The 24,656-nt window shown below is 35.9% G+C and overlaps 4 protein-coding genes and 1 long non-coding RNA gene across 6 annotated transcripts; 3 read left to right on the forward strand and 2 right to left on the reverse strand.

Moving 5' to 3' along the window:
• The first annotated feature begins 5,352 nt into the window (after nucleotides 1-5,352).
• On the forward strand, nucleotides 5,353-5,942 carry LOC150036410 (uncharacterized). Its single transcript, XM_090312832.1, has one exon. The coding sequence runs from the start codon at nucleotides 5,353-5,355 to the stop codon at nucleotides 5,839-5,841; it is 489 nt and encodes a 162-aa protein (XP_090168958.1). The 3' UTR covers nucleotides 5,842-5,942.
• Nucleotides 5,943-6,182: 240 nt separating this feature from the next.
• LOC120076580 (uncharacterized) lies at nucleotides 6,183-7,951 on the forward strand. Its single transcript, XR_005481579.2, has 4 exons — nucleotides 6,183-6,630; nucleotides 6,751-6,818; nucleotides 7,367-7,463; nucleotides 7,620-7,951. It is a non-coding gene; the product is annotated as an uncharacterized LOC120076580 (long non-coding RNA).
• A 1,138-nt stretch (nucleotides 7,952-9,089) lies between these two features.
• LOC120076579 (uncharacterized) lies at nucleotides 9,090-11,855 on the reverse strand. Its single transcript, XM_039030451.2, has 6 exons — nucleotides 11,391-11,855; nucleotides 10,859-10,993; nucleotides 10,669-10,747; nucleotides 10,397-10,491; nucleotides 9,584-9,751; nucleotides 9,090-9,485 (listed from the first exon to the last, which is right to left on the reverse strand). The coding sequence occupies exons 1-6, from the start codon at nucleotides 11,719-11,721 to the stop codon at nucleotides 9,319-9,321; spliced, it is 975 nt and encodes a 324-aa protein (XP_038886379.2). The 5' UTR covers nucleotides 11,722-11,855; the 3' UTR covers nucleotides 9,090-9,318.
• Nucleotides 11,856-13,283: 1,428 nt separating this feature from the next.
• Nucleotides 13,284-15,464, forward strand: LOC120075833 (DNA ligase-like protein). Of its 2 annotated transcripts, none has more exons than XM_039029520.2 (3): nucleotides 13,284-13,543; nucleotides 14,376-14,742; nucleotides 14,833-15,464. In XM_039029520.2, exons 1-3 carry the CDS (start codon nucleotides 13,460-13,462, stop codon nucleotides 15,345-15,347), a joined length of 966 nt encoding a protein of 321 aa, XP_038885448.1. In that variant the 5' UTR covers nucleotides 13,284-13,459; the 3' UTR covers nucleotides 15,348-15,464. The 2 variants fall into 2 exon arrangements, with proteins under 2 accessions (XP_038885448.1, XP_038885449.1); XM_039029521.2 differs by having other exon boundaries at nucleotides 14,376-14,730.
• A 506-nt stretch (nucleotides 15,465-15,970) lies between these two features.
• LOC120076455 (rac-like GTP-binding protein 5) lies at nucleotides 15,971-19,189 on the reverse strand. Its single transcript, XM_039030290.2, has 7 exons — nucleotides 18,539-19,189; nucleotides 17,600-17,687; nucleotides 17,391-17,500; nucleotides 17,252-17,315; nucleotides 16,679-16,743; nucleotides 16,520-16,585; nucleotides 15,971-16,430 (listed from the first exon to the last, which is right to left on the reverse strand). The coding sequence occupies exons 1-7, from the start codon at nucleotides 18,635-18,637 to the stop codon at nucleotides 16,329-16,331; spliced, it is 594 nt and encodes a 197-aa protein (XP_038886218.1). The 5' UTR covers nucleotides 18,638-19,189; the 3' UTR covers nucleotides 15,971-16,328.
• Nucleotides 19,190-24,656: the final 5,467 nt, after the last annotated feature.

Consider the following 24,656-nt stretch of genomic DNA (forward strand, 5'->3'; position numbering starts at 1 on the left):
GACGGGTCTAGTTTCATGTTTGACGGTGTGCCTTTAGGCCGCTAGACATGCGTGAATCGACAGGTTCACGTTCATATTATTTTTCCATGTTTGACGGCGTGCCTTCAAGCCGCTAGACATGCATGAACCGACAGGTTCATGTTCATGTTATTTTTCCATGTTTGACAGTGTGCCTTCGAGCCGCTAGACATGCATGAATCGACAAGTTCACGTTCATGTTACTTTTCCATATTTGACAATGTGCCTTCGGGCCGCTAGACATGCGTGAGTTGACAGGTTCACATTCATGTTACTTTTCCATGTTTGACAGTGTGCCTTTGGGCCATTAGACATGCGTGGATCAACTGGTTCATGTTCATGTTACTTTTCCATGTTTGACGATGTGCCATCAGGCCACTAGACATGTAAGTCAAGGCAAGACAGTACGTCCTTTGGTTTCTTTTCATTATCTGAGATAGTTGTAGTTATTTGAGCCACGAGCCCATCATTCTTGGATGCATAGTCGGATCCCGGTAATGGGATCACTTACTGAGTATTTTATACTCAACCTTTATCTTTACATTTTTTAAGTAAGGGCAAGGACACTTGGACGACTGATAAGAGGAATCTGTGACAGTACCAAAGGAACTAGAAACGCTTCCGCATTTGAACCTTTATGTCTTCTCATGTTTTTTTATTTATTATTATTTTTTAATTTATTTACTTCATGTTAAGGGGTACCCCGGGTCAACGATTTAAAATCTTGAGTTAAAGTCAAAATAGTTTCTTTATACACTTAAGCAGTCCAAAATCCTATTATTTTATTTTATTTTATTTTATTTTGTCCCTCAATGTGAATATTTATGCATGCATGTAATGATTCCCTTTTTAGTTATCCTAAGGAGTCGGGTTGTTATAGTTGGTATCAGAGCCCGTGTTTTAGGTTCTGTAAACTGACTTACTATATAAGTCCAGGTTGTTCCTTTCGGCTTATAACAAATTCTTCGTCGTTGTCAGGTATGTCCCTTATGAAAAGTATCTAGGACAATATGCACCCAAATATGTAGCATTTATGATTGCATTTGATGTGTTTTACTGGTAAGGAAAGTAGTTAAGGGTTGGTTGCGAACAATTATCAGGAAATGGTGCATGTTAGGGGAAGAGGCAGTCATAGGGTTACCAAAAGGGGACGGGTTCCCGAAAAACAGAATCTGATAATTCAAGATCAAGATCCTCATGATAAGAATCCATAAATTCAAGATTCACAAGTTCAAGACCCTCCAATACCAGAGGATTCCTTGTCACCTAGAGACCCCTCAGGGTCAGGGTGGCAGCGAACCCAGACACGAAGTAGAGCCCAGCACACGGCCACGCCACCACAGATGCAGGCCACCCCAGTCATTCCATCAAAGTTTACCAAATGGACAACCACTATTGGGGAAGCAGTTACATCAACTGTGTTGAGTAAAACGAAGGACATGCTGGATGAACGAATGGCCTAGTTTGCCCAATTCCAACAGACGCCACCCCCGTAGGATCAGATGCCGCAAGTCCAGACTCAGAACATGACCCAAAACCAAAGCATGTCGGGCCTTTCGGTGGAGGCCAAGCATTTGCGAGATTTCAGGAAGTACAACCCCAACACCTTCAATGGGTCACTAAAGGACCCTACCAATGCAGAGTTATGGATATCCAAGATTGAAACGATTTTCCATTATATGAAATGCGCAAAAGATCAGAAAGTGCAATGTGTCGTTTTCATGCTCACTGACAAAGAATAAATTTTGTGGCAATCGGCAAAAAGAATGTTGGGCGTGGGAGGGGAACTGGTGACATGGGAGCAGTTCAAGGAGCGCTTTTACGCGAAGTACTTCTCTGCCAACTTGAGGTACAATAAGCAGAAGGAGTTCTTGGAGCTGAGGTAGGGACACAGGTCAGTAGAGGAGTATGACCAGGAGTTTGACATCCTATCCTGTTTTGCCCTGGAGTTGGTTGCTACGGAAGCTATGAGGGTAGAGAGGTTCGTTCAAGGCCTAAAGGACAGTATACGAAGTATTGTGCGAGCCTTCAAACCAACCACTCATGCTGAGGCACTTCGCTTGGCAGTTGAGGTGGACCCACAGTCGGGAGACGAGCATTCACAGGCATTTAGGGTGGAACATTCCTCAGGTCAGAAGAGGAAGGTAGATCAGAAGGCTTTCGAGCCTCACCCCCATCAGAAGATTCAAAGCTCAGGCAGACCGCTTCAACACTTTAAGCAACAGGTTGCCGAGGCAGGTATGGCAGAAAGAAATCGGTCGGTGTGTAGCTCGTGTGGAAGACGTCACTGAAGACGATGTTTGGCAGGCACCGGGGTCTATTTTCATTGCAAGTAGGAGGGGCACTCGATGGATAGATGCCCTAATAGAAACACGTCCCGTTACGGGAACCAGTTTGTAGGCCATGAACAGAGGAGTTCGAATAGGCCTCAGCATCAATAAGGTCGTGTTTACTCAACCATCTGGCATGAGGCTGAGAAAGCAGGCACTGTTGTGACAGGTACGCTCCCAATCTTGGGACACTTTGCGCTGGTATTGTTTGATTTTGGTTCATCCCATTCGTTTATATCATCGATATTTGTTAAACATGCCATGTTAGAATTAGAGCCCTTGCACTATGTATTTCTGGTATTCACTCTGTCTGGAGAAATTATGTTAGCAAAGGAGAAGATAAAAGCATGTCAGATTGAAGTAGCGAGTCGTACACTGGATGTGACTTTAATAGTCTTAGACATGCGAGATTTTGATGTGATTTTGGGCATGGATTGGCTAGTTATTAATCATGCCAGTATAGACTGCTCTCGCAAGGAGATGATTTTTAACCCTCCCACAGGAGCCAGCTTTAAATTTAAAGAGGCGGGGACCGTGGTCCAACCCAAAGTAATTTCCGCCATGAAAGCCCAGAGGTTGCTTAACCGGGGTATCTAGAGTATCTGGAGTATCTTGGCTAGTGTTGTTAACACTAGAGAGCCTGAGGTCTCCTTGACTTTGGAGCCAGTAGTACAAGACTACCTGGATGTCTTTCCAAAGGATCTCCCAGGTCTACCGCCGCATCGGGAGATAGACTTTGCTATCGAGTTGGAGTCAGGCAAAGCTCCGTACATAATGGCTCTAGCAGAACTGAAGGAGCTTAAGGTTCAGTTGCAAGAGTTGTTGAATAAAGGTTTCATCCACTCTAGTGTATCCTCGTGGGGAGCACCGGTACTTTTTGTGAAAAAGAAAGATGGGTCATTACGTATTTGCATTGACTATAGGGAATTAAATAAGGTGACTATAAAAAAAAAAAAAAAAGTATCCACTTTCCAGGATTGACGACTTATTTGACCAGTTGCAAGGAGCTATAGTGTTTTCTAAGATTGATCTTCGGTCGAGATATCATCAGTTGAGGATAAAGTATAGTGATATTCCTAAGACAGCTTTTCATTCGAGGTATGGGCATTATAAATTCATCATGATGTCATTTGGGTTAACAATGCTCCTGCAGTATTCATGGACCTAATGAATAGAGTGTTTAAGGAATTTATTGACACCTTTGTGATAGTCTTCATAGATGACATTTTGGTTTATCCCAAGATAGAGACAGAACACGAGGAGCATTTACAAAAGGTTCTAAAGACCTTGAGGGCACAAAAGTTTTATGCTAAGTTTTCCAGGCGTGAGTTTTGATTAAAACAGGTGTCCTTTCTAAGGCATGTGGTGTCCAAGGAAGGTGTATCTGTTGACCTCACAAAGATTGAGGCAATCACGAGTTGGCCTTGTCCAACCACAGTTGGAGAGGTACATAGTTTCTTGGGGTTGGCGGGCTACTATCGTCGATTTGTGAAGGACTTTTCCCGTATAGCCACCCTTCTGACCTAATTGACCCGAAAAAGAGCTTCCTTTATTTGGAGTAAGGCTTGTGAGGATAGTTTCCAGGATCTCGAGCAAAGGTTGGTTATTACCTCAATTCTCACCATGCCGGATGGAACAGGTGGTTTTGTTATTTACAGTGATGCCTCCAAGAGAGGTTTGGGGTGCGTATTGATGCAGCAAGGTAAGGTAGTTGTTTATGCCTCTTATCAGTTAAAGAACCATGAATGGAACTATCCCACACATGATTTGGAATTGGCAACAGTGGTTTTTGCTTTAAAAATCTGGAGGCACTACTTGTATGGCGAAAAGATACAGATTTTCACCGACCACAAGAGTTTAAAATACTTCTTCACTCAGAAGGAGTTAAACATGAGGCAGCGTAGGTGGTTGGAGCTAGTGAAGGATTATGATTGCGAGATTATGTACCACCCAGGGAAGACAAATGTAATGGCGGATGCTCTAAGTAGGAAGGTAGCCCATTCAGCAGCCCTTATCACTAGACAGACCCAGTTATGTAAGGACCTGGAACGGGCCGAGAAAGCAGTGGTGGTAGGGGAGGTCTCTGCACAGTTAGCACAGTTATCAGTACAAACGAGTTTGAGGCAAAGAATTATTAATGTTCAATAGAGTGATCCTTACCTGGTTGAAATAGTGCAACAGGTGAAGGCAGCGCAGGGTTGTGAGTTCTCCATGTCCGCAGATAATGGTCTTACTTTTCGGAGACGCTTATGTGTACCAGCAGACGGTGACCTCAAGAATGATTTGTTATGGGAGGCTCATAACTCCCTATTTTTTATATATCCTAGTACCAAAATGTACCAAAACCTAAAACGTTGTTACTGGTGGATTAACATGAAAGGGGAGATAGCAGAGTTTGTCAATAAGTGCTTAATGTGTCAGCAGGTGAAGACCCCAAGACAAAAGCCAACAGGCTTGTTGCAACCTTTGAGCGTACCAGAATGGAAGTGGGAGAATGTTTCGATGTACTTCATTGTGGGATTGACGCGAACCGCAAAGGGTTTTACAATGATTTGGGTTATAATGGATAGACTCACCAAGTTAGCACATTTTATTCCAGGGAAGCCCACATATTCAGTGAATAGGTGGGTACAGTTGTATATAAAAGAGGTGGTAAGGTTGCACGGGATGCCCGTGTCCATCATGTCTGATAGGGACCCTCGATTTACCTCCAACTTTTCACCCACAAACTGATGGTCAGACAGAGCGATTAAACCAGACATTAGAGGATATGTTACGTGCTTGTGCATTAGAGTTTTCAGGAAGTTGGGACTCTCACCTACATTTGATAAAGTTTGCCTATAATAATAGTTATCAGGCGACCATTGGCATGTCGCCGTTTGAGGCCCTTTATGGGAAGAGTTGTAGGTCACCCGTATGCTAGGATGAGGTTGGGGAACGGAAATTACTAGAACCTGAGTTAGTACAAATCACGAATGAGGCAATACAGAAGATTAGGGCCCAAATGTTAATGGCTCAAAGTAGGCAGAAAAGTTACGCTGATGTTAGGCGTAAAGATCTGGAGTTTAAGGTAGGTGAAAAAGTGTTTCTGAAAGTGGCACCTATGAAAGAGGTGTTGAGATTTGGCAAGAAGGGTAAGCTGAACCCTCGATTCATCGGGCCATTTGAGATCCTGGAACGAATTGGTCCTGTAGCTTACCGGCTGGCCTTGCCCCCATCCCTTTCTGTAGTTCACAATGTTTTTCATGTTTCCATGTTGAGGAAGTACGTAGCAGACTCATCTCATGTTGTGGATTATGAGCCTTTGCATTTGAATGAGAACCTGAGCTACAAAGAGAAGTCCATTCAAATCCTGGCCAGGGAAGTGAAAGTTTTGCACAACAAGGAGATAACATTGGTGAAGGTCCTTTGGCGGAATAATCAGTTTGAGGAAGCAACGTGGGAGCGCGAGGACGACGTAAGGGTGCTTTATCCCGAGCTTTTGCAGGATTAGGACTTTCAAGAACGAAAGTTTCTAAAGGGGGTAGAATGTAACACCCCGATTTATTTTGTAATTAAGTTTTAATTTATGTTAGACTGCTTTGATAAATCAGAATCTGAGATTTATGTATTTGACTAAGTTAAAATACAATTTAATTATTTAGAATTAATTGGGTTTTAATTTGGCTTGCATTTGGAGATTTGATTATCTATGGAGATAATTAGATTTGTTTGTTGAAAGTTTTAAAAGAAAATATATATATATTTTTGGAAAATGAATTGGGAATTTGGAATTTAAAAGGGAAAAGGAAAGAGGTTTTAAGTTATATTTATATATTTACATGTGGAAAAGGAAAAGGAAAAGGAAAAAAAAAAAAAGAAAAAAAGAAAAAAGAAAAGAAATTAGAATTTTATCTCTCTCTCCTCAGCCACGCACAGACTCGACCCACCACCCTCCTTTTTGTTTTCCTTCAAGAATCGCGAAAATCCACAGCCCTAGTCATCGTCTCGTCTCGCCGCCGTCATCGAAGCTAACGTCATTGTCAATTTAGCTGCCAGCTGCTGCTTCCTCGCGCCAGACGCCGTTCCCCGATCAACGTCAAAGTTGTTGGGGTTTTTTTTTTCCTTCCTTGTCGACTCCAGACACTAGAGATCTGGTCGTGCCCTCCCCAACTGCCCTAGCCTCCGATAGAAGCAGTCGTTCATTTCAGTCAATGCTGGCCTAAGTTCCATCATCGTTCCGATCAACCACCGTTGACTTCGCTGACCGCTACTGCCTATTCTGTCAAAATTTTGAGTTTGGGTAAGAATTGGTTTGTTTTGGGCAAGAACTGGATTTTTTTCAAGATTTTGGAAGAATTTTAATCTTGTACTCACTTTCTAGGCCATAGTTGCTAAACTAAACTTGTGGTTAATGTCATAGGATTGACTCGAGTTTTATCCAAGGGTTTTTAAGGAATTAATTGCGTGGACTTTTGTGACCAAGTTGAGGTAAGTGATACCATTATTGGTGCCTTCATGCCAGGTGGCCTAGATTCGATTTACAAGTTAATTAATGGACATTAGAAGCGTGATTTTGTCCTTGTGATATCCTTGTTGCATGACAGTTATAAGTATTATGAGCATGTTTGAATTTCTAAACAGTACTGAAATTATGTATATGATGCATGATTAGACGAATAGGGCAGTTTACCGTTTCGCCTTGATGCATGTTATATTTCAGAAGACCAACGGGTCTAGTTTCATGTTTGACGATGTGCCTTCGAGCAGCTAGACATGCGTGAATCGACAGGTTCACATTCATGTTATTTTTCCATGTTTGATGGCGTGCCTTCAAGCCGCTAGACATGCGTGAACAAACAGGTTCACGTTCATGTTATTTTTCCATGTTTGACGGTGTGCCTTCAGGTCGCTAGACATGCGTGAATCGACAGGTTCACGTTCATGTTACTTTTCCATATTTGACGGTGTGCCTTCGGGCCACTAGACATGTGTGAGTCGACAAGTTCACGTTCATGTTACTTTTCCGTGTTTGACAGTGTGCTTTCAGGCCGCTAGACATGCGTAGATCGACAGGTTCACGTTCATGTTACTTTTCCATGTTTGACGGTGTACCATCAGACTCAAGGCAAGACAGTACGTCCTTTGGTTTCTTTTCATTATCTGAGACAGTTGTAATTGTTTGAGCCACGAGCTCATCATTCTCTGGTTGTGGAGGCATAGTTTGATCTCGGTAATGGGATCACTTACAGAGTATTTTATACTCAACCTTTATCTTTACATTTTTTTCAGGTAAGGACAAGGACACTCGGACGACTGATAAGAGGAATCCATGACAGTGCCAAAGGAACTAGAAACGCTTTTGCATTTGAACCTTTATGTCTTCTCATTTATTTATTTATTTACTTCATGTTAAGGAGTATCCTGGTTCAAACGATTTAAAATCTTGAGTTAAAGTCAAAATAGTTTCATTATACACTTAAGCAGTCCAAAATCCTTTTTTTTGTTTTTGTCCCTCAATGTAAATATTTATGCATGCATGTAATAACGATTCCCCTTTTAGTTGTCCTAAGAAGTCGAGTTGTTATATATACTTTTTATAAAAGAGAATACGTTAACACAAACAACGAAATACGAGAGAGGCCCCCCACCCTAATAACATAACGGAGTAAATATTGATATTTTTTTAATGTTTCTGTTAAAGAATGTTTTGGTCCTTTCCATACATAGTCCTATATATTTATCGAGCCTTTTGTGATTTGTCCAAGTCCATCTAAAATAATAGTGCACTTTACCATTTTCAACTGAGAAAATTTTAGATGGCCGTAGCATGCATACTTCTTTATATATTGCTTGTAACCTTTGCATCCTTCTACAAATCCGTGGTGTCGTTTCTCAGACAAAAGTAGTAGTTTAATGGAAAAATCCAGGTTACTACGAAGAGCCATTCAAGGTGGATTTTCAACCTGAATTATTCTCACTAGTAGGCCGAATTCTGTTTACATAATTAAAGTATCTCATTGGTTCTTTTATGAGCTGTTGGACTCGACATTTCATTCCATTTACTTCAAGATCATAATCTTATTGACATCAGGGAGCCCTTGAAAGGTGAGCGAAACACCAAAATGGCGACTATCCACAGTTCAGATCTCACCAAGGAAAATGTTACTAAATTTTGAGGACACCCCAACCAAGGCCTAAATGGCAGCCTAATTTAGTAGGTCATAATTGAGAGACGGAATACTTCTTGAGCCAGAACACAGCACCAACCATGAAGCTTTATGAGCACCAATATAAATAAACAAAAAAGGAGTATTTCTTAGGTGGTGATGTCACTTCCTAAAGCTTGTGGAACAATGGTAACCTTCTCCACCATGCGTCATGTTATCTATGAAAAGTTGGAGTTGAATGGCAGAAAATTAGGGGTATGGGAAATATTACAGAGGGGAGTAAAGGTATATCATGGACTTTAGATCCTAAAGCTGTTCTAAACTATATGTATATGGAAAAGGATGTGCGTATGTTTTATCTATACTCTTTGTAAGCATTTAGGCTGTTCTCAAACCTCAGCACATGATGCTTTTTATTAGCCGAGCCCATAAGAAACAGATCCATTGTAATAGTCTAATCCTACTTTATGGAAACGAATCAAATCTAATCTTGATCATGTAAAGAGATTAAGTTTTATGAAAACTCTCGTTGATCCTGTAAGATTTTCTTTTCCTGATAGCGGGTCACATGTATAGGACCAACTGGGGCATGCACCAAAATCAATACAGTAAACTATAATGCGGCAACACCACCTTTAAGTACAACATTCAGACTCTCCAATGGTCTGAAAGGACAAGAGAAATCCCAATTTGTAACATGGATCTAGCAGATTATTCTCACAGACGAGCTTTTATGATCTAAGGTTCTAAATGTTCAGATATTTTTCTACAACCTGGCAAGACATGGAGTTAATATCGAGAAACAAAAACTGTAAATTGAACTAACTTCCAGAGTCAATCCTTGCAGACTCTCCCACTGCCTTCTCCATTCTAGAATACCATTCACCAACTCTTGTATGCTCTACCATATCTTTTCCAGATTGAAGGTGTCGGATTGGTCTCAAGACACCAAAGACAGCAAGATCGGCTAAGTTGGGATTTGCTCCACCTATCCAGAGACAAATATGTCATAAAATAGAACTGTTCTTCTCAAATATCTTTACCTTATTTATAACTGAACAGAATCGTGAATGAAGTTAAGCATACCAAGAAACTCACGGCCTTTCAGTGCATCCACCCATGTTTCTGCAGCTCCATATAAGGCTTTGCGTTCATCAGTGATGTTATGTCTCTCTTTCAATTTCTTGGAAACAAAATACATGGCTGTAGCCCCGCCATACTTTGCTATTATCCTTTGAGCGAAACTAAAATTCCCTGCACCATATTAAAGTTATACAGGGAAGTCAGGTACTCAAGAATTTATTCTCTAATTTCAAATCTAGTTCTCTAGTTATCTTGCTTTAACTCTGCAATTGATGAACACAAACAAATAGAATAATAAACATATATACATTTTGTCGGATCAAGTCTACGTCTAAATGAGCATAAAACAAAAAGTGACTCTATGCATATCCTAGACACAGTTCTTAGCCGTATCAACCTACTGCTGAACATAGCATTTTAGAGACCATTGCTCATCCATCCTTGTATTCTCTAATTTCAATCTAGCTCTCTAGTTCTCTCGCTTTAACTCTGCAATTGATGAACACAAACAAATAGAATAATAAACATATATATACATTTTATTGGATCGTAGATCTAAATGAGCATAAATATTAACTCCCCACAGCTTGATTCATGAGTCATGCGAACAACTGATCATGAGTTGAGATTTACCTATTTCAATACAATAAGAAAGTGAATGATATTTTATAATTTAGAAACAAACAACCCTCCAGTGAATACATAATTCAATGTGATGAGACAAGATAATGAAGTCGGAAATTAAATAATAAAAAATATGATACAATATGCTAACTATGCGGCAAAGCCAGCTAAAATAGTTCATAGCTATCATACCATGTGTGGTTATGTAGTTGAAAGACTCAAGAGCCTCTTTGTAATTTCTGTATATGTTTGGCGATAAAACGTGCACCAAGTGATTATCCACCCACCTACACGTCAAGACATCCTCATCCATCAGTCACATATGCACAAAAATGTTGAAAGACAAACTAGTCAAACAAATTCTTTATCAGGAAAGAATTTGTTTGCTTCTAAAATCCAATGGGTCCATAGAAAAGCTGCTTGAAAAAAAAAGTTCAGAAGCTTGAGATGTAAAATAAGTATACCCAAGCCACTTTCTTTCTTCTTCCGAGTTCGACGAAGAGTTCTCAGGATGAATTCTTTGGTATAACTTATGAATTATATCTGTACAAGTAAAACAGGCCAATTATCTATAATTACACTGATTGAAAACATTATAACATGACAAAAGAATATATTCTCCATTTTTCCTAGTGATTTCGGATCAGAATGAACCTGTAGAATCCACCATCTGTACACCATCAACCATCAGAACTGGCACCTTCTTGTACTCAGACCACTTAATCTCCGTTTTGAAGATTGGATTCACTTCCACTACTTTATAAGGGACGTTGTAATAGTCCAAGAATGCTGAGGGAAAAAGAAGTTTAATAGCAATTTTAAAGACCAAGAAAAGAAGTGATGCAATAGAATTGTAACTTCACATAAAAATTCTAGCTTAAGCACCTACTTTGCTTCATTCAATGTAATTTATAAAATAACATAAGGTTCATGTATACTTATTTAGGATTTCATATCTACTTTTTGCGAGATTAGTCGTAACCTGCCCAGACACTCACGGATTTCAAAAAAACAAAAAGAAAAAGAAAAACATCCATCCAAACATGTGAAAAATTGCTTCTCATCCACATTCAAAACTTATTTACCATATCTAGAATTCACAAGACTCGTTTATTGTAATCCACCTTCTTCGAGTTGACAAGAATTTCATATTCTACAAATTCCTCTAGGACGTTCGGTTAATTACCTTTAACTTTGTTGCAGAACGGGCAAGCCTCGTACTGATAGAGAACCACATCCTTGGGCACGAGCGACGGAGGCGGTAGGTCATTAGCCAAATCTTGAGCCAGCGACGAAGAGGCCATAGAGACGCACCGACCATTTCCAGCAACTTTACGAACAGGCGAAGGATGATATGAACCAAATGGATTCGCTACTTTAGAGAAACACCGAATATTCGATCCAGCACACGTTCTTAGCACCGTCGATTGACGGAGGAGCCGCTGGTAAGCGGTGGCGGTGGTGGCATCACCACTCACAATTCGGCGGAGTAGATGAACTCCGTTAATCCTTCTCATGGCAACCAAGATCACAGTGGTTGTTGGATTTTTTCTTCCAAGGTTTTGCAAGGGTTTGGGGCAGAGGAAATGTTACGATACCAGCCGTTGATGTAAAGACGGGTGCACAATGTTACGATTGTCCGCGATGCAGTAGATTACAACTCTTTGGAACTTTCCTACTTACGTATAGAAACGCGTCAAACAAACCCCGCTCCATGCTATTGTATTTCCCAAAATGCCCTTTAAAAAGTTCAAATTCTCTTTTTGATTTAAGATAAAAAAATCATTTATTATATTCTTACTCATAATTTGCATCATGATTTGTTTTAATTTGTAAGTTCCTTTTCTAAAAACTTTATTCGGATTGAATTTTATATTTAAAAATTTTATATATGCCATCAAATATTGAAACTATCCATCCCTATATCCTATATCTCAATTATAACTGACATGTACTTATTTATAAAATAAAAATAATGATATGTATATCTTCTCTTGAAGTTTGAGTTTCAAATAGAGATGTTTAAATAATTCGAAAACAATTTGAACAACACGAAGTACCCAATCTAAATTGTAATGGTTGGGTTAGATTGAGTTAGTTTTAATTTTAGGTTGGGTTTGGTTAAATTTTATATTTTTTTTCAGATTGGATTGGGATAGGTTTGAGTTATACTTTTAAAAACTAAGTTTAGATTTATATAATAGATAGCTTGGATTTTGCTACTTAACATTTGAGTTTGATGAAATTTTAGTTATCAACATGTGTTGATGAAAAATTCAAGTATTTTAAGTTAATAAAAAATATATTAAAGGAACAAAATAAACAACTCGACAACCCAACGTTGTGTTGGGTTTGGTTGGAGACCCAATTCGGATCATTCTCGTAGCAAACCCGACCATCTCGATCGAAAAATTCTCCAACTCAATCCATGTACACCCCTAGTTTCAAATCTTCATACCTTTTAGTTGTTGTTCTTAAAAATGTACCATGTGCTTTGTAAATACAACGTTTATTGAACACAAAATTAATAGTTTTTTTTAATTTAAAAAGATGTACAATTAGAGATGGAATAGTTTTAGAAAAAATAAATGTATAATCTATACAACTATTTAACTTAGGCACAAATCTATTATAGTGAACAGGTTGACATGTACCGTCTGAGTTCAAATCTTAAATTTCTACTTACTTATTGAATTAAAAGAGTCTTGTGATTAATTTTTTTTTTAAGCTAACTCTTCTAAAAGGTAGAAGTGAAAAAAGAATCTTTAATAAATTGAAAACTATCAAGTTTTTTTCTTCTAAAAAAAATTGAAAAAATTTAACCATAAGAAAGATAAATCAATTTATTTTTAAATATAATAAATATATTCATTTATCGGTGATAGTCTAAATAGAAATTATCCATATCAAATAAAAGTCTACGAGTATGATGAATATTATTTTATCCTTTAAAACAATCAAATCATTAATTAAAACATAATCAAAAGCGTAAAAAAGCTACGAATAAGGAGAAGGGTAAATAGGTATTTTGAGTCTAAAGTCCGTAGATCGGCTCTATAAATAGACGGCCACCCCCTTTTGATAGCCGCGTAAAGGCATTTAGGTTTTCCGAATTGCTGCCTCATCAAGAAGTTCTTCGTTCTCCGCTAGGGTTTTCATCGCGATCTCGTTTCGTCTTTGTTTTTTCGCAAATCCCAACTTCTTCTCTGTTTTTTCTTTCAAATCTTTGCCGAATCCTTCCCATAATAGACACAGATGTCTCGCTGCTTTCCTTACCCACCTCCTGGTTACGTGAGGAAGGTGGCTAGCACCGAGGCGGCCTTGATCGAATCGATTAAGGTTTGTTTCAGCTATTTGGTTGGTTTTCATAATGTATGCTGGATTCAATTGTGTTCTGATTCCAATTGATTGCGAGATCTCTTGGGATTGTAACTTTTTGGATTGGGGTATATCTGTAATCAGGAACGGCTTTTCTTGTAATTTTTGCGTCGATGGGGGTAACAATGGATGTGGGTTTCTTGTATCGGTTAGGTCCGAGAGTTACAAGTTTTGAACCCTAATGTTGATTTTGGATTATTTGGACTTTAGTTTCTAGGTTTAGTTTGGTTCTTCTGTGTAATATCTCTGAAAGGAACAAGAGATCTTTGAGAGGTCGAGTGTATAGATAGTTTGTTGGGGTTCTGCTAGTTGCATGTCGTACTCTTCGTTCTTGGATCTTGTATCGATGTGTTCCGCGTTTAAAATCAAAACACTTCAACAAACGTAACTTGTAATTTTTATAGATCGTTTACTTATCATGTGGACATCATGGTTTTCTAAATGCTTTTAAAACCCAGTTCCTTTTATTTTAAATGGATTGTTTTCTACATGTTTTAAATGGAAGAGATCTAGGGTTTCCCGTTAGTTGATTATTATGAACGCTTTTACATCAAGTTTTCGTAGAACCTTTTTTCCTATGATGATATCTTCAGGCATATGAATACATGATATGAATGTATGAGTTTGCTAGTTAGAATATATGATTATCCGAGTCCAGATAAATACTCTCCTTTACTATAGGAATAGATACCCGTTTTTGAAGGGCTGCATTATATTATTTAGGGAATGGTTGATCTGTTTGGTGCTTGTGTCGTCTGCTATTTTTTGAACTGGTTATTCTGGTGCGTTATAGCTCCAATCTGAAAGACGACAGAGCAAGAATGATAGTAAGAAAGAGAAAAGTAAGCACAAGAAAGAGAAGAGCAAGGACAAGAAAGAGAGAAGTAAGGACAAGAAACACAAAAGCAAAGAACGTAAAGAAAAATCCTCCCATAGCCGTGACTTGAATGATCAGAAACAAAAGGAATGCTTAAAAGAAGCTAAGGAGCTTCTTAAGGGAACCAAAGTTGAAGCAGAACAATTAGAAAGGAGTGGTCTCACTGAAGAGCATGGACAACCTGTATGGCCTCAGAGCCCTGGATACTTGTCTGATGGAACTCAGATCAACCATAAGAGGAAAAGGGATGCTTCATTACAGTCTAATGAAGGTTGTAAGCCTGGTGGGTTATTTTTATGGAAAATAGGCTATTTTATGAAGTAAGTTATATTGTCCATTTGAACAACCATTAATATGTTATTGATATTAACAGGCAAAATCATCCGAATCAAACTCTCACTAAGCCAGCAAGAGGATTCATCAGCTGGCAGTGAACAGACGTGTTCTACATCTGGTCGAGATATTTCTGTTGATCAAAAAAGAGATGAAAACAGTCGTGGATCTATTCAGCAAAATACTGGCTTCACCTATGCTGGAACAGCTGTTGCTGTCAACGATCCCTCTTCATCCAAACCAAAGATCCAATCTGTCAAGGACATTAGTTCGAAAGGTAATGTTGTGTCATTACCTCCTCGTACCAGAAGTCCTGCCGAATCTGCTTATGAGGCCTTGTTTGAGAAATGGGTAGCACCACCACTTCAATTGGAGCAACAAACGGATGATGAGGATTGGCTCTTTGGAAGAACTAGAAAGCAAGATGGACAAAGTACCAACAACAAAGCTTTCAGTTCTGTTCCTAGCTGTGGTAGAAGTTCGAGTTTGTGGCCGAGAGGACAATATCTTGCCGATGCTGATGTTTATTCATTACCTTATACGATCCCATTTTGATTTTGAATTCTTTACTTCACTGAGTAATATGTACAGTATGCCGGTAGGAACAATAGTCTTACTTTGGCGGTTATAATTGTTTTAGAATCAATATAGTTGACGCTCAATTTTGTGTCCTCTGTTGGGTACCGATGCAATCTGCTGTTACTTCCCCTTTCGATTAATGAACAAAACGTAAATTCTTGAGAGATATATGTAAATGTATTGCCAAGATATGTTTATGACAATATAGCACGGCTTTTTTTCACTTCAAGATTTGAATCCGACATTTTAATCTATTCAAAAGTGCTCCTACTCATTTACTTCGATTTAAGCTGTAAACATTATTTTACAACTTATTCACTGCATTTTGATAACTTAGGCGAATACAACAAAAAGAAAACTCATTGGAACTGTTCTCACCAATTTTGCTTGTTAAAGTCAGAAATTTTTTGGGATTGTGTTTCGTAAATTTAAATCACTCGGAGAAGTTAAAAAATTCAGTTCATGGTTGATATATGAATGTCTATACCGAAACTAACTCAAGGTGTGATTATCCAATGTACTAATTTTAACAATTCAACACAAAGTTCTTAAAATTTTCCAAGCCCAAAGCTCCATAAATCGTTAAACATGTGATCGAATTTGTGTCAGAGAAATATCATCATGTGAATGGAATTAGACAAAATATGTTACCAGTACCAACCATGTTCATGCCCAGGGAGCAGTTCTTTTAAGTATCTCATTAATACATGAACAATTCAAACAGACAAATTGGGGTTAGCAATGTTGGTCATCACTAACAAACTGATTGCAAAATAAGAAACAAACATCATCACTGTTCTATTTGCATTTTGGAATGTCAGCTTGGGGCCGTATACGATACAGTCCATCATTCGCCGCTTCCTTGGGATGACATGGATTAAAGATATGCTGAGAAAAAGGCGAGTACATATGAAGTCGTCGTTCCTTCGGCACAAGCAAAAGCACTTCCTTCTGCGATCATAAGATGGAACAGACATTCTGTGACTTCTTCTTCTTCTTCTTAGACTTCGGCGGCTGGAGCACCACTTTAATGGCTGCATCGAACACTCCTTTCACATTCTGCAACAAACCATCCAACGATTTCCATGAATTGCACACAGATACGAAAAATATGAGCTGTCCAAAACAAAAACAGATAGGTGTCGTGCCTGCTGGGTTTTTGAACTACACTCGATGTATGCCGGGGCTCCAATAACTTTTCTCAACTCCTCTCCCTACAGTAAAGAATAGCAGAATCAACCAAAAAACGCCGTTGTACTTACACAAAGTAGATGTTTACGAATAAATGTAGATATGAAGGTATTTACCTGAACAGTGGAAATGGGTACTGCACCAGGGTGGTCTACAAAGAACTGCTTGTCATCCCGAAGATCTATGAATGAAATAGAGTGAGATGATTGTTCTTATCCACATGTTATAATAATGAGGATGATTTGATTTTCATTCTTTCATTTATCCAGAATATTACATCACACATAAGATAGAGGATTTGAACCTATGGTCCAAAATAGTGGTGTTTTTGCTGAGATATGTTTGTATTGGCAAATGCCAATATTTGATTCTTGTTGAAAATGAAGTAATTGGGAAAAGTAGAAGAAACTAGAGACGTTGCAGTGCAACAGTAACAACATACTGTGAACTGCTATTGAAAACAGAATGTGGGACATAGACGACACAAAAATAATTGAAACACTGGTCAGTTAGACAATCGTGAGATTAAGATTCAGTGACTTGGGAAAGGATGGATGCACACATCTCACTAAGACCAGGATTAACTCACTACACTTCCTGATCCATCGCTCTACTAAGGCACCAGATTAATTGCTCAACCCCTATGGAAAAATACAAAGCCGACTTCAAAACAAATAAATAATTCTTACCAAGTTTAGTTCCAACAAGAACTATTGGAACACCAGGTGCATAATGTCTCAATTCAGGAATCCACTGTAGGAAAATGTAAAAAAGGTCATCAGCAAAGGTCTAATTTTTTGCATATATAGATCATATCCAGCTTGCTACCTTCTTGGCAACATTTTCATAGCTGGCCTTGCTTATGAGAGAGAAAGCAAGAATAAAAACATCAGCACCTCTATAGCTTAGTGGTCTTAATCTATTGTAATCCTCTTGACCTGTTCAAAATAGTAATTTTAAATTTCTTCTATACATAAAAAGAAAATGACCAAGTTGGTTATTGGGTGGACAAATTAGAACTCTCATCATGTGGTTACCAGCAGTATCCCATAATCCTAGGTTGACCGTGCTTCCATCAACCACCACATTGGCACTGAAATTGTCAAAAACGGTAGGCACGTAGTCCTGCAAATTAGAAAGATACATATGTGCTGAGAAATTAGAAATGGAAGTGCCTAATGGAAGGTTACAGGAGATCAAGAGTTCTATTCATGGAGTAAAGGGTAAGAAAATTATATACTTAGTTCAATGTTTTGATAAAATATACACTTAAAACCAGGCAAAGGTAAAAGGCAACCATCAAATAAGAACTCAGAACCTTGAGATAACTTATATTAACATCTAAGCATTGAAGTATTCAATCGAACAGGTAGTTTTGAAGAAAGAAGGAGAAAACAATTCAAGTTCAAAGTTAAGGTCAAGAGAAGAAAAAAAATTGATCTCTTCGAGAAGAATCAGAGGATTCCAATTGATGAGATTGTCTGCTAGTGTGGGACTTTGAGGGGTTCATTACTATCCAAAAGCGCACATCTCGAGCAAAAATTCAATTCCACAAACTCCGATCACGGGTAACAACACGCCAAACAATTTTCAGATTAGAAATCATCCGAGTAAAATAACATCTCATCCACTCGAACCTTTAAGAAAGAACACACACGAAACAACAATCTTCAAAGAAGAAATCCAGAAATTTAATCCTTCTTTGTGCTCCCATTGAAATCAAGCAATGAAGAATTAGAAAAAAAAGGAAACGAAATAGTTTTGGCTAAAGGAACTATCAAGAACATTCCCTCGTAAGTATCCTACAAAATAGCAAACCATCATAGTTTCCTTCTTCCCATGATTCTTCCACAAGATCCATTAAAACCCTCAAACAACAAGCAAAAAGAACGATGTTATCGAAAATCAGAACACATTCATAACCCCAAAATTGCAGAAAAAACAGAACAGAACAGAACAAAACAAAACAAACTCACCGTGGGGAAAGTGTTACTCGTATAGGAAATCAACATACAGGTTTTACCCACAGCACCATCACCAACCGTTACGCACTTTATAAACCTGGACGCACTCATCTCGAAGCACCAGATCTGAACCCCCAAAACTACAATGCCTTACTCGAAATGGGTCTGTTCCTTTCTTCTTCTCCTTCCTCAGAATCGATTGTTCATCAGGCCCAGCAACAGAAAAAGAAAAAAAAGAAAAAAAGAATGAAGAAATCAGAAAATCAAGAGAAACCCATCAAGGGTAATGAAGATTAGAGAGGAAACAAGAGAATGGGGGATCTGAATTCTTGAAAAGGGGGAGGGAAAATGGGGAAAATGCAGAGTGGAGAGATCCCAAATTGCAGGAGCAGAGAGAAAGAGAGAAAGATGGGAGGAAAATGGGGTTAGAAAGAGAAAGATGGAGAGGAAAAATGGGTTATTTTGAAAAGAGGAAAGAAATGAAATGCGGTTGAAGCGCTCGCCGGCCTTCCTCACCTTCTGCCAGCTATAGCACTTCCCCTTCTACGTTCTACCACAAAATCCCCACTTTTTTTTTCTTTTTTTTTTTTTTTTTAATTTACTCGAGTCTTTAATTTTGTCCATATAATTTAACCACAAACATATTCAACTAGTTTTGGTGTTACATATCAAATTCAACATGACTCAATTTAAAATCATTTAAACCTATAGGTTGGATTGGATAATGGCTTTTGTTTTAAAGTTTCTTGTTTCCCATTTCTAATTTTTCAAGAATTATGGACAATAATATGTTTTTTTGTTATCATTTTTTAGATGTGGTTCAAATTTGATCTACAATGTTATTTGTCATTCGAGTCTTTCTTCTTAAATAGTGTCGATTTAGATTCAATCTTTTTTTTTTTTAAATGTAGTGGTTATAAAATATTAAAATAAGGCTAAATACACACTCTCCGAGACTAAGAAGACAAATCTTGCTGTGTTTCCAAAAATGGCCATATAAAAATAAAGAGAAAATTTTCTTAAAATTCGAACAAAAGAAACAAGATTGTTATCAAACAAGTCGATTTTTCAAAGAATGAGAAATAAAAACAATTTTGAATTCCCACCCTTTATGTTGTTGTATTTGGCGAAAAAAACTTTTTATATAGGATACTTGTAATTTTGAATATTCAAAATTTTTTTGTTTGAGCATAATCACATAGTTCAAGTTGTCACACCTTCCTTTAATAGACTTTGAATATTTAGTATTGTATTTATCGTGTAACATTCTCAAGGAAAAGATGAACAATTTTTTGGTAACTTTTATGTTAATTGTCCATGATGTGTTCATTTACGATTGTTGGTTGGTTCTTAATTTTACATTTATGCTACCCGCAATAAAATATGTAGTTCTTTTTTCATTCATTCACTATTTGATCATTATAAAAATTGAGATTTGTACTGAAAATAATGTTAAAGATTTTGATCATTATACTACATATTGTCAAATTAAAAAAATGGTTAAAAACTCGATAGATTGAATGGACATATATTAACATATCTTCTTATGGATTATGGGTTTGTATTTGTAGTACAATCATTTTTTAAAATATCAATATATGAAAAAATTTAGAACCAAATTGAAAAGTAAAGAGACAAATAAAAAGTCATAATTTAACCTACATTTGGAAACAAGTTATAAATTCTAGCGATCAGGGCCCAGTTTTCAAAGCCGTGTTAGATAGGATTTCTTTGCATGTGGAGGAGTTTGTTGGGAGCGACAACGTAGCGCCCCCTCCGATCAAGAGGAAGGTTCAAGTGAGTCATGAGCTTTGGTCCTCGTCTGAGACTAGGCTCTGAAAGGTCAACACCAATGCTTCTTGGAGTGACCTTGAGGATGTGGGTTGTATTAGTTGGGTGGTTCATGATTCCTCTCGATCTTTCATTCTTGTTGGTTGTTAGATGATGCAGTTCATATGGCCCATCAAGTTCCTTGAAGTTATTGTTGTGATGGAAGTCTTTATTGATAGGTTTGCTTTTGGTTCCCCTCCCCCGATCATCGTGGAATCTAATTGTGTTTGTATTATTATTATCATTATGTAATCAAGATTTGTCAGAATTATCAAGTTTCGTTAAAGATATTTAAGGCAAGGATGAAAATATTTGTAGATATGTCAATATACCCATTGATATATCCGTAAATTGAAGGGTTCGATTTCGATATTAAATATCCATAAATATATCCAACATCTTTTATAAACGCTCGTTAAACATAAATAATCTCATCTATTTAGTCCAACATGAATATGATATTAATAACAAAATCCATAACTTAGTTTCGGAATAAAACCAATTTAATTATTAATTTAAATAAATTTTATAAATTTCACGATTTACAAAAATATCTGTTGATATCGATATTTTATCGATATATCCATAAAATTGAAATATCGATATCGATATTGATATCAATATTTTAATTCTTGATTAGAGTCTTGGCCATCTCGGCCCATGTGTTGTCTTTTGTTTGGTTTTCGTGTTCTGGGAATGGGGTGGCTGATCGATTGGCTCGGGCTAGTTTGTTGTTTGGTAATTGGGAGGTTGTTTTGTTGCTAATTCTTCCTCTAACTCTGAAGATGGGGGGAGAGATTCCTTTTGTTATCTTAGATTGATTTTTTGCCGTCTTTGGTTCTTGACCTTTGTTAGTTCATGAATGAATTGCTATTTAGATTTTTTTTTCATTATTAATTAAAAAAAAAAAAAAACATTTGGAACCATTAATATGTACTGGAAATTGAATGCTACAAAGAGACCCCAAGTCGATGAAAGCAATGATAATAATCACCAAGATTGGTTGTTGGTCCCAATAAAAGATAATACTTTGTACCCTATATTGTCGTGGCCAAATTATAACTTTTGACTCCAAAATTATAAATACCTTTAATTATGTCTTTAAATTAATAAAATATATGTTTTTAATTATTTGAAAATCATTAAATCTTTGTTTGTTATCTACGAAACTATCTCAATTTTATAGCCAAACTTGAATTTCAAGTTACTATTGAATGTTGAGTCAAAATTATTTGTTGAAGAGATTAATAATTAACATTTGAGCATGTCATTTTTAACTTTGAAAAAGTAACTATGGTAGGTTTTCATCATGTTGTTTTGTAACTTGACATCATGATCATATTGATATATTAGTATAAACAGGCTTGTTTTTTTTAAAAAAAAAAAAATAAGTTAATTTATTTATAAATATAACAAAATATCATTATTTATTCGTGATAGATGTTTATCACAGTATGTTATAGTCTACTACTACTAAACAGTGAAATTTTGTTATACTTGAAAATATTTTTTAGTAATTTTACCATTTCAAACAATTATCTATGTACATACATGAAGTTATACCACTAATTTGTTTATATATAAAAATGAGTAAGGTAATAAAAAAAATTGGAAATTAAATTTAAATTTTAAGGTAAAATGAAAAACGAATATATCTGGTGAAAATTATACAATATTTTAGTTTTAGTTTTAGGGTTTTTATTTTTTATTTGTTATTTTTTTGGTGTGTGATCTAAGTTTTAAAAGTATTATTATGATAATGTTTATTTATTTAGTATTCTTATTATTGTTGTTGTAAAATTAATGGAACGTGGCCAGCAACATTCTTGAGGTCCTAGAATAGACGTGCCTTACTCTATGCTAAATTAAACATTTTTTTTATTTTTTCTATCCACTCGAAAACCAATCATTAACCTTTTCCGTTTAAAAAATAAAAACATTAATTCTTCCCTCTCAATAATTAAAATTATCTTAGAATTGGTGTAATTATTATTTTGTTTTTCTATGGTTAAACTCACTCAAAAATAAGTACAAAATATTATAACTATTTTATTTAAACAAAATTTAACATTTATTTTTCAGTGACAATCAAGTGTCCCGTGGGGCTTTTTCTTTTCTTTTTTATTTTAAAATTATTATTTAAAAAACAGTGTCACGAAATAATAAAAAATTGACCAACTCAAATCTAATAAAATTAAAAGGTGTGCTTGAAAAACCACACATACACATTATTTCTAAATTAAATGCCTAGAGGTATGTCAGTAAATAATATTATGAAAAAATATTTTAAATGATAAAATTATTGAGAATATTTATAAATATAGTAAACTTTATTATCTATCTGTGATAGATCACGATAAACTACTATTTGTATCTATATGATCGTAGTCTATCATAGATAGATAGTAAAATTTTGCTATATTTATAAATCAAATAAACTAAATTCTAAGTTTTTCAAATCATAGAGTCATAGGGATTAAATTATAATTATAAGCTATAAAAAGTAAATTCTAACTTTCTCCGAAGGAATTAAATTTGGAATTTAACCATGTCATTATTTGTGGTTCACTAACTCATTCATTGATGGTATAGAAATATATACAAGATATTAAATATATCGATAAAAAAAATATACATCTATTAAATATTTATATCAATATCGAGTCTTTGATTTATAGATATATACTAGAAATCAGCAATTTAATTGGTATGAATGTAAAGGATAAGGAAACAAAGGTATCATGTGAATATAGAGAAAAGGACGAAGAGAAAGAGAATGAATAAGCAAATTGAATCCCACTGATTGCGGGAATCACTCACGAGATTCGTTAACGCCGCTTTGAAATTCAAAATCCTTCCCACATGTCAATTAAAATATTATATAGTTTTTTTCTTTTTCATTTTTCTAAAATACCTTTTTTCACACAGTTGTAAAATAGTTGGATTTATTTATTTATTGCTATTTTTGGGTCTCTAGATTCGTTGTTTTTTTTTTAAAAAAAAAAAATGTTGGGGAATTTTTTTCCCCATGTAATAAAGCCAAGGACAAATAGACGGGACTATAACAATAATTTTATTATAAATATTATAATATTTGTTAGATAGATATTTAAATTGGTATCCAAATATGTCACATTCTACTTGTCAAAATCTCTATAAATAAGCGATCATGTGTAGATTTTAAAAACACTCTTACATTTGGCAAAGTCTATGAATTTTGGATAAAGGAGAGAATCTTGAAAAATTTTCATATTTCATATTTTGTTATTTATTTATTTTATATATTATATTATATTTATTTTAATATTATAATTTATTGATATTCGTGTTTCCGTTTTGCTCTTCAATTTTACAACACGTCGTCAGCACGAGCTCCTATCGTTTTTCCCACTAAAGATAGGTTTTAAAGGTATATTGGTTCTTTCCTCTTCTTTATAATTGATAAATTAAATATTGTTTTTACATATTTGATATATATTAGATTTCTAGTATAGATATAATCTTTTGTAATGATGTTACTATGAAAAATATTACAAAACTACAATTTGCAGCATTTGATATTAAGGACAATAATTATTTGTCATTAGTGTTTGATGCTAAAATACACTTGAATGCCATAAAAATGTGATCATCAGAAAATAATTTTTCTTTCTAAAACTCATCGTAAATGGATGCACTTAAAGAGTCCAAAATTTCAAATCAATATGCTAGAGAAGACATTTTTCTACATTTCGGATATGCTCTTACGGTAGCAATATTGAGAGAAATGTTCTAAAAGTATTATGCACTCATCTGATGTCTTCTCGTAATTGAATGAAATAATGAGTTATTGATTAAAAAAAAATTATGATTATCAATTAACTAGAGTAACAACATTCCCTAAAGTGAATGTTGTGAATTTTAGTAGTCGTTAGTGAAAAATCATGAATCTCAACCAACTTGAACAACATCATTCCTTGAGATGAATGTTATGAATTTTAATAATCATGGTCGAGGTTGTGACCGTGGCAAGGAAATAAATAATTATTATTTTCGTGATAGTCGTTCTAATCATTGAAATTATATAAAAAAAAACCCCACAAAAATGATGATCACATAGGAAAAACTCCATAAAATAAGAGTTCAAAACGTGTTGAAAATAAATGCTTCCGATGTGGAATGATTGCCATTGGTCACATACCTGTCGTACGTCAAAACGCTTAGTTGATATCTATCAAGCCTCCTTGAAGGAAAAAGAAAAAAAATGTTAACGCAAATTTTGCAAACCAAGATAATGAGATATTTGACCCATTCAATATAA

This window comes from Benincasa hispida, chromosome 4 (genome assembly GCF_027475165.1).
Source record: "Benincasa hispida cultivar pf3 chromosome 4, pf3_genome.v1.1, whole genome shotgun sequence".
Lineage (NCBI taxonomy): Eukaryota > Viridiplantae > Streptophyta > Magnoliopsida > Cucurbitales > Cucurbitaceae > Benincasa > Benincasa hispida.

What these genes read in the sequence shown, in the direction of transcription:
- LOC150036410 (XM_090312832.1), top strand. Translation starts at nt 5,353, where the DNA reads ATGTTAATGGCTCAAAGTAGGCAGAAAAGTTACGCTGATGTTAGGCGT.
- LOC120075833 (XM_039029520.2), top strand. Translation starts at nt 13,460, where the DNA reads ATGTCTCGCTGCTTTCCTTACCCACCTCCTGGTTACGTGAGGAAGGTG. An exon ending in CCTTGATCGAATCGATTAAG is followed by an intron (nt 13,544 to 14,375) that starts GTTTGTTTCAGC and finishes GGTGCGTTATAG; the next exon opens with CTCCAATCTGAAAGACGACA. An exon ending in TAATGAAGGTTGTAAGCCTG is followed by an intron (nt 14,743 to 14,832) that starts GTGGGTTATTTT and finishes TGATATTAACAG; the next exon opens with GCAAAATCATCCGAATCAAA.
- LOC120076455 (XM_039030290.2), bottom strand. Translation starts at nt 18,637, where the DNA reads ATGAGTGCGTCCAGGTTTATAAAGTGCGTAACGGTTGGTGATGGTGCT. An exon ending in ATGAAAATGTTGCCAAGAAG is followed by an intron (nt 17,316 to 17,390) that starts GTAGCAAGCTGG and finishes ATTTTCCTACAG; the next exon opens with TGGATTCCTGAATTGAGACA. An exon ending in TCTTGTTGGAACTAAACTTG is followed by an intron (nt 16,744 to 17,251) that starts GTAAGAATTATT and finishes TTTCATTCATAG; the next exon opens with ATCTTCGGGATGACAAGCAG.
- LOC120076579 (XM_039030451.2), bottom strand. Translation starts at nt 11,721, where the DNA reads ATGAGAAGGATTAACGGAGTTCATCTACTCCGCCGAATTGTGAGTGGT. An exon ending in CAACTACATAACCACACATG is followed by an intron (nt 9,752 to 10,396) that starts GTATGATAGCTA and finishes AATATGGTGCAG; the next exon opens with GGAATTTTAGTTTCGCTCAA. An exon ending in GAAAGGCCGTGAGTTTCTTG is followed by an intron (nt 9,486 to 9,583) that starts GTATGCTTAACT and finishes GTCTCTGGATAG; the next exon opens with GTGGAGCAAATCCCAACTTA.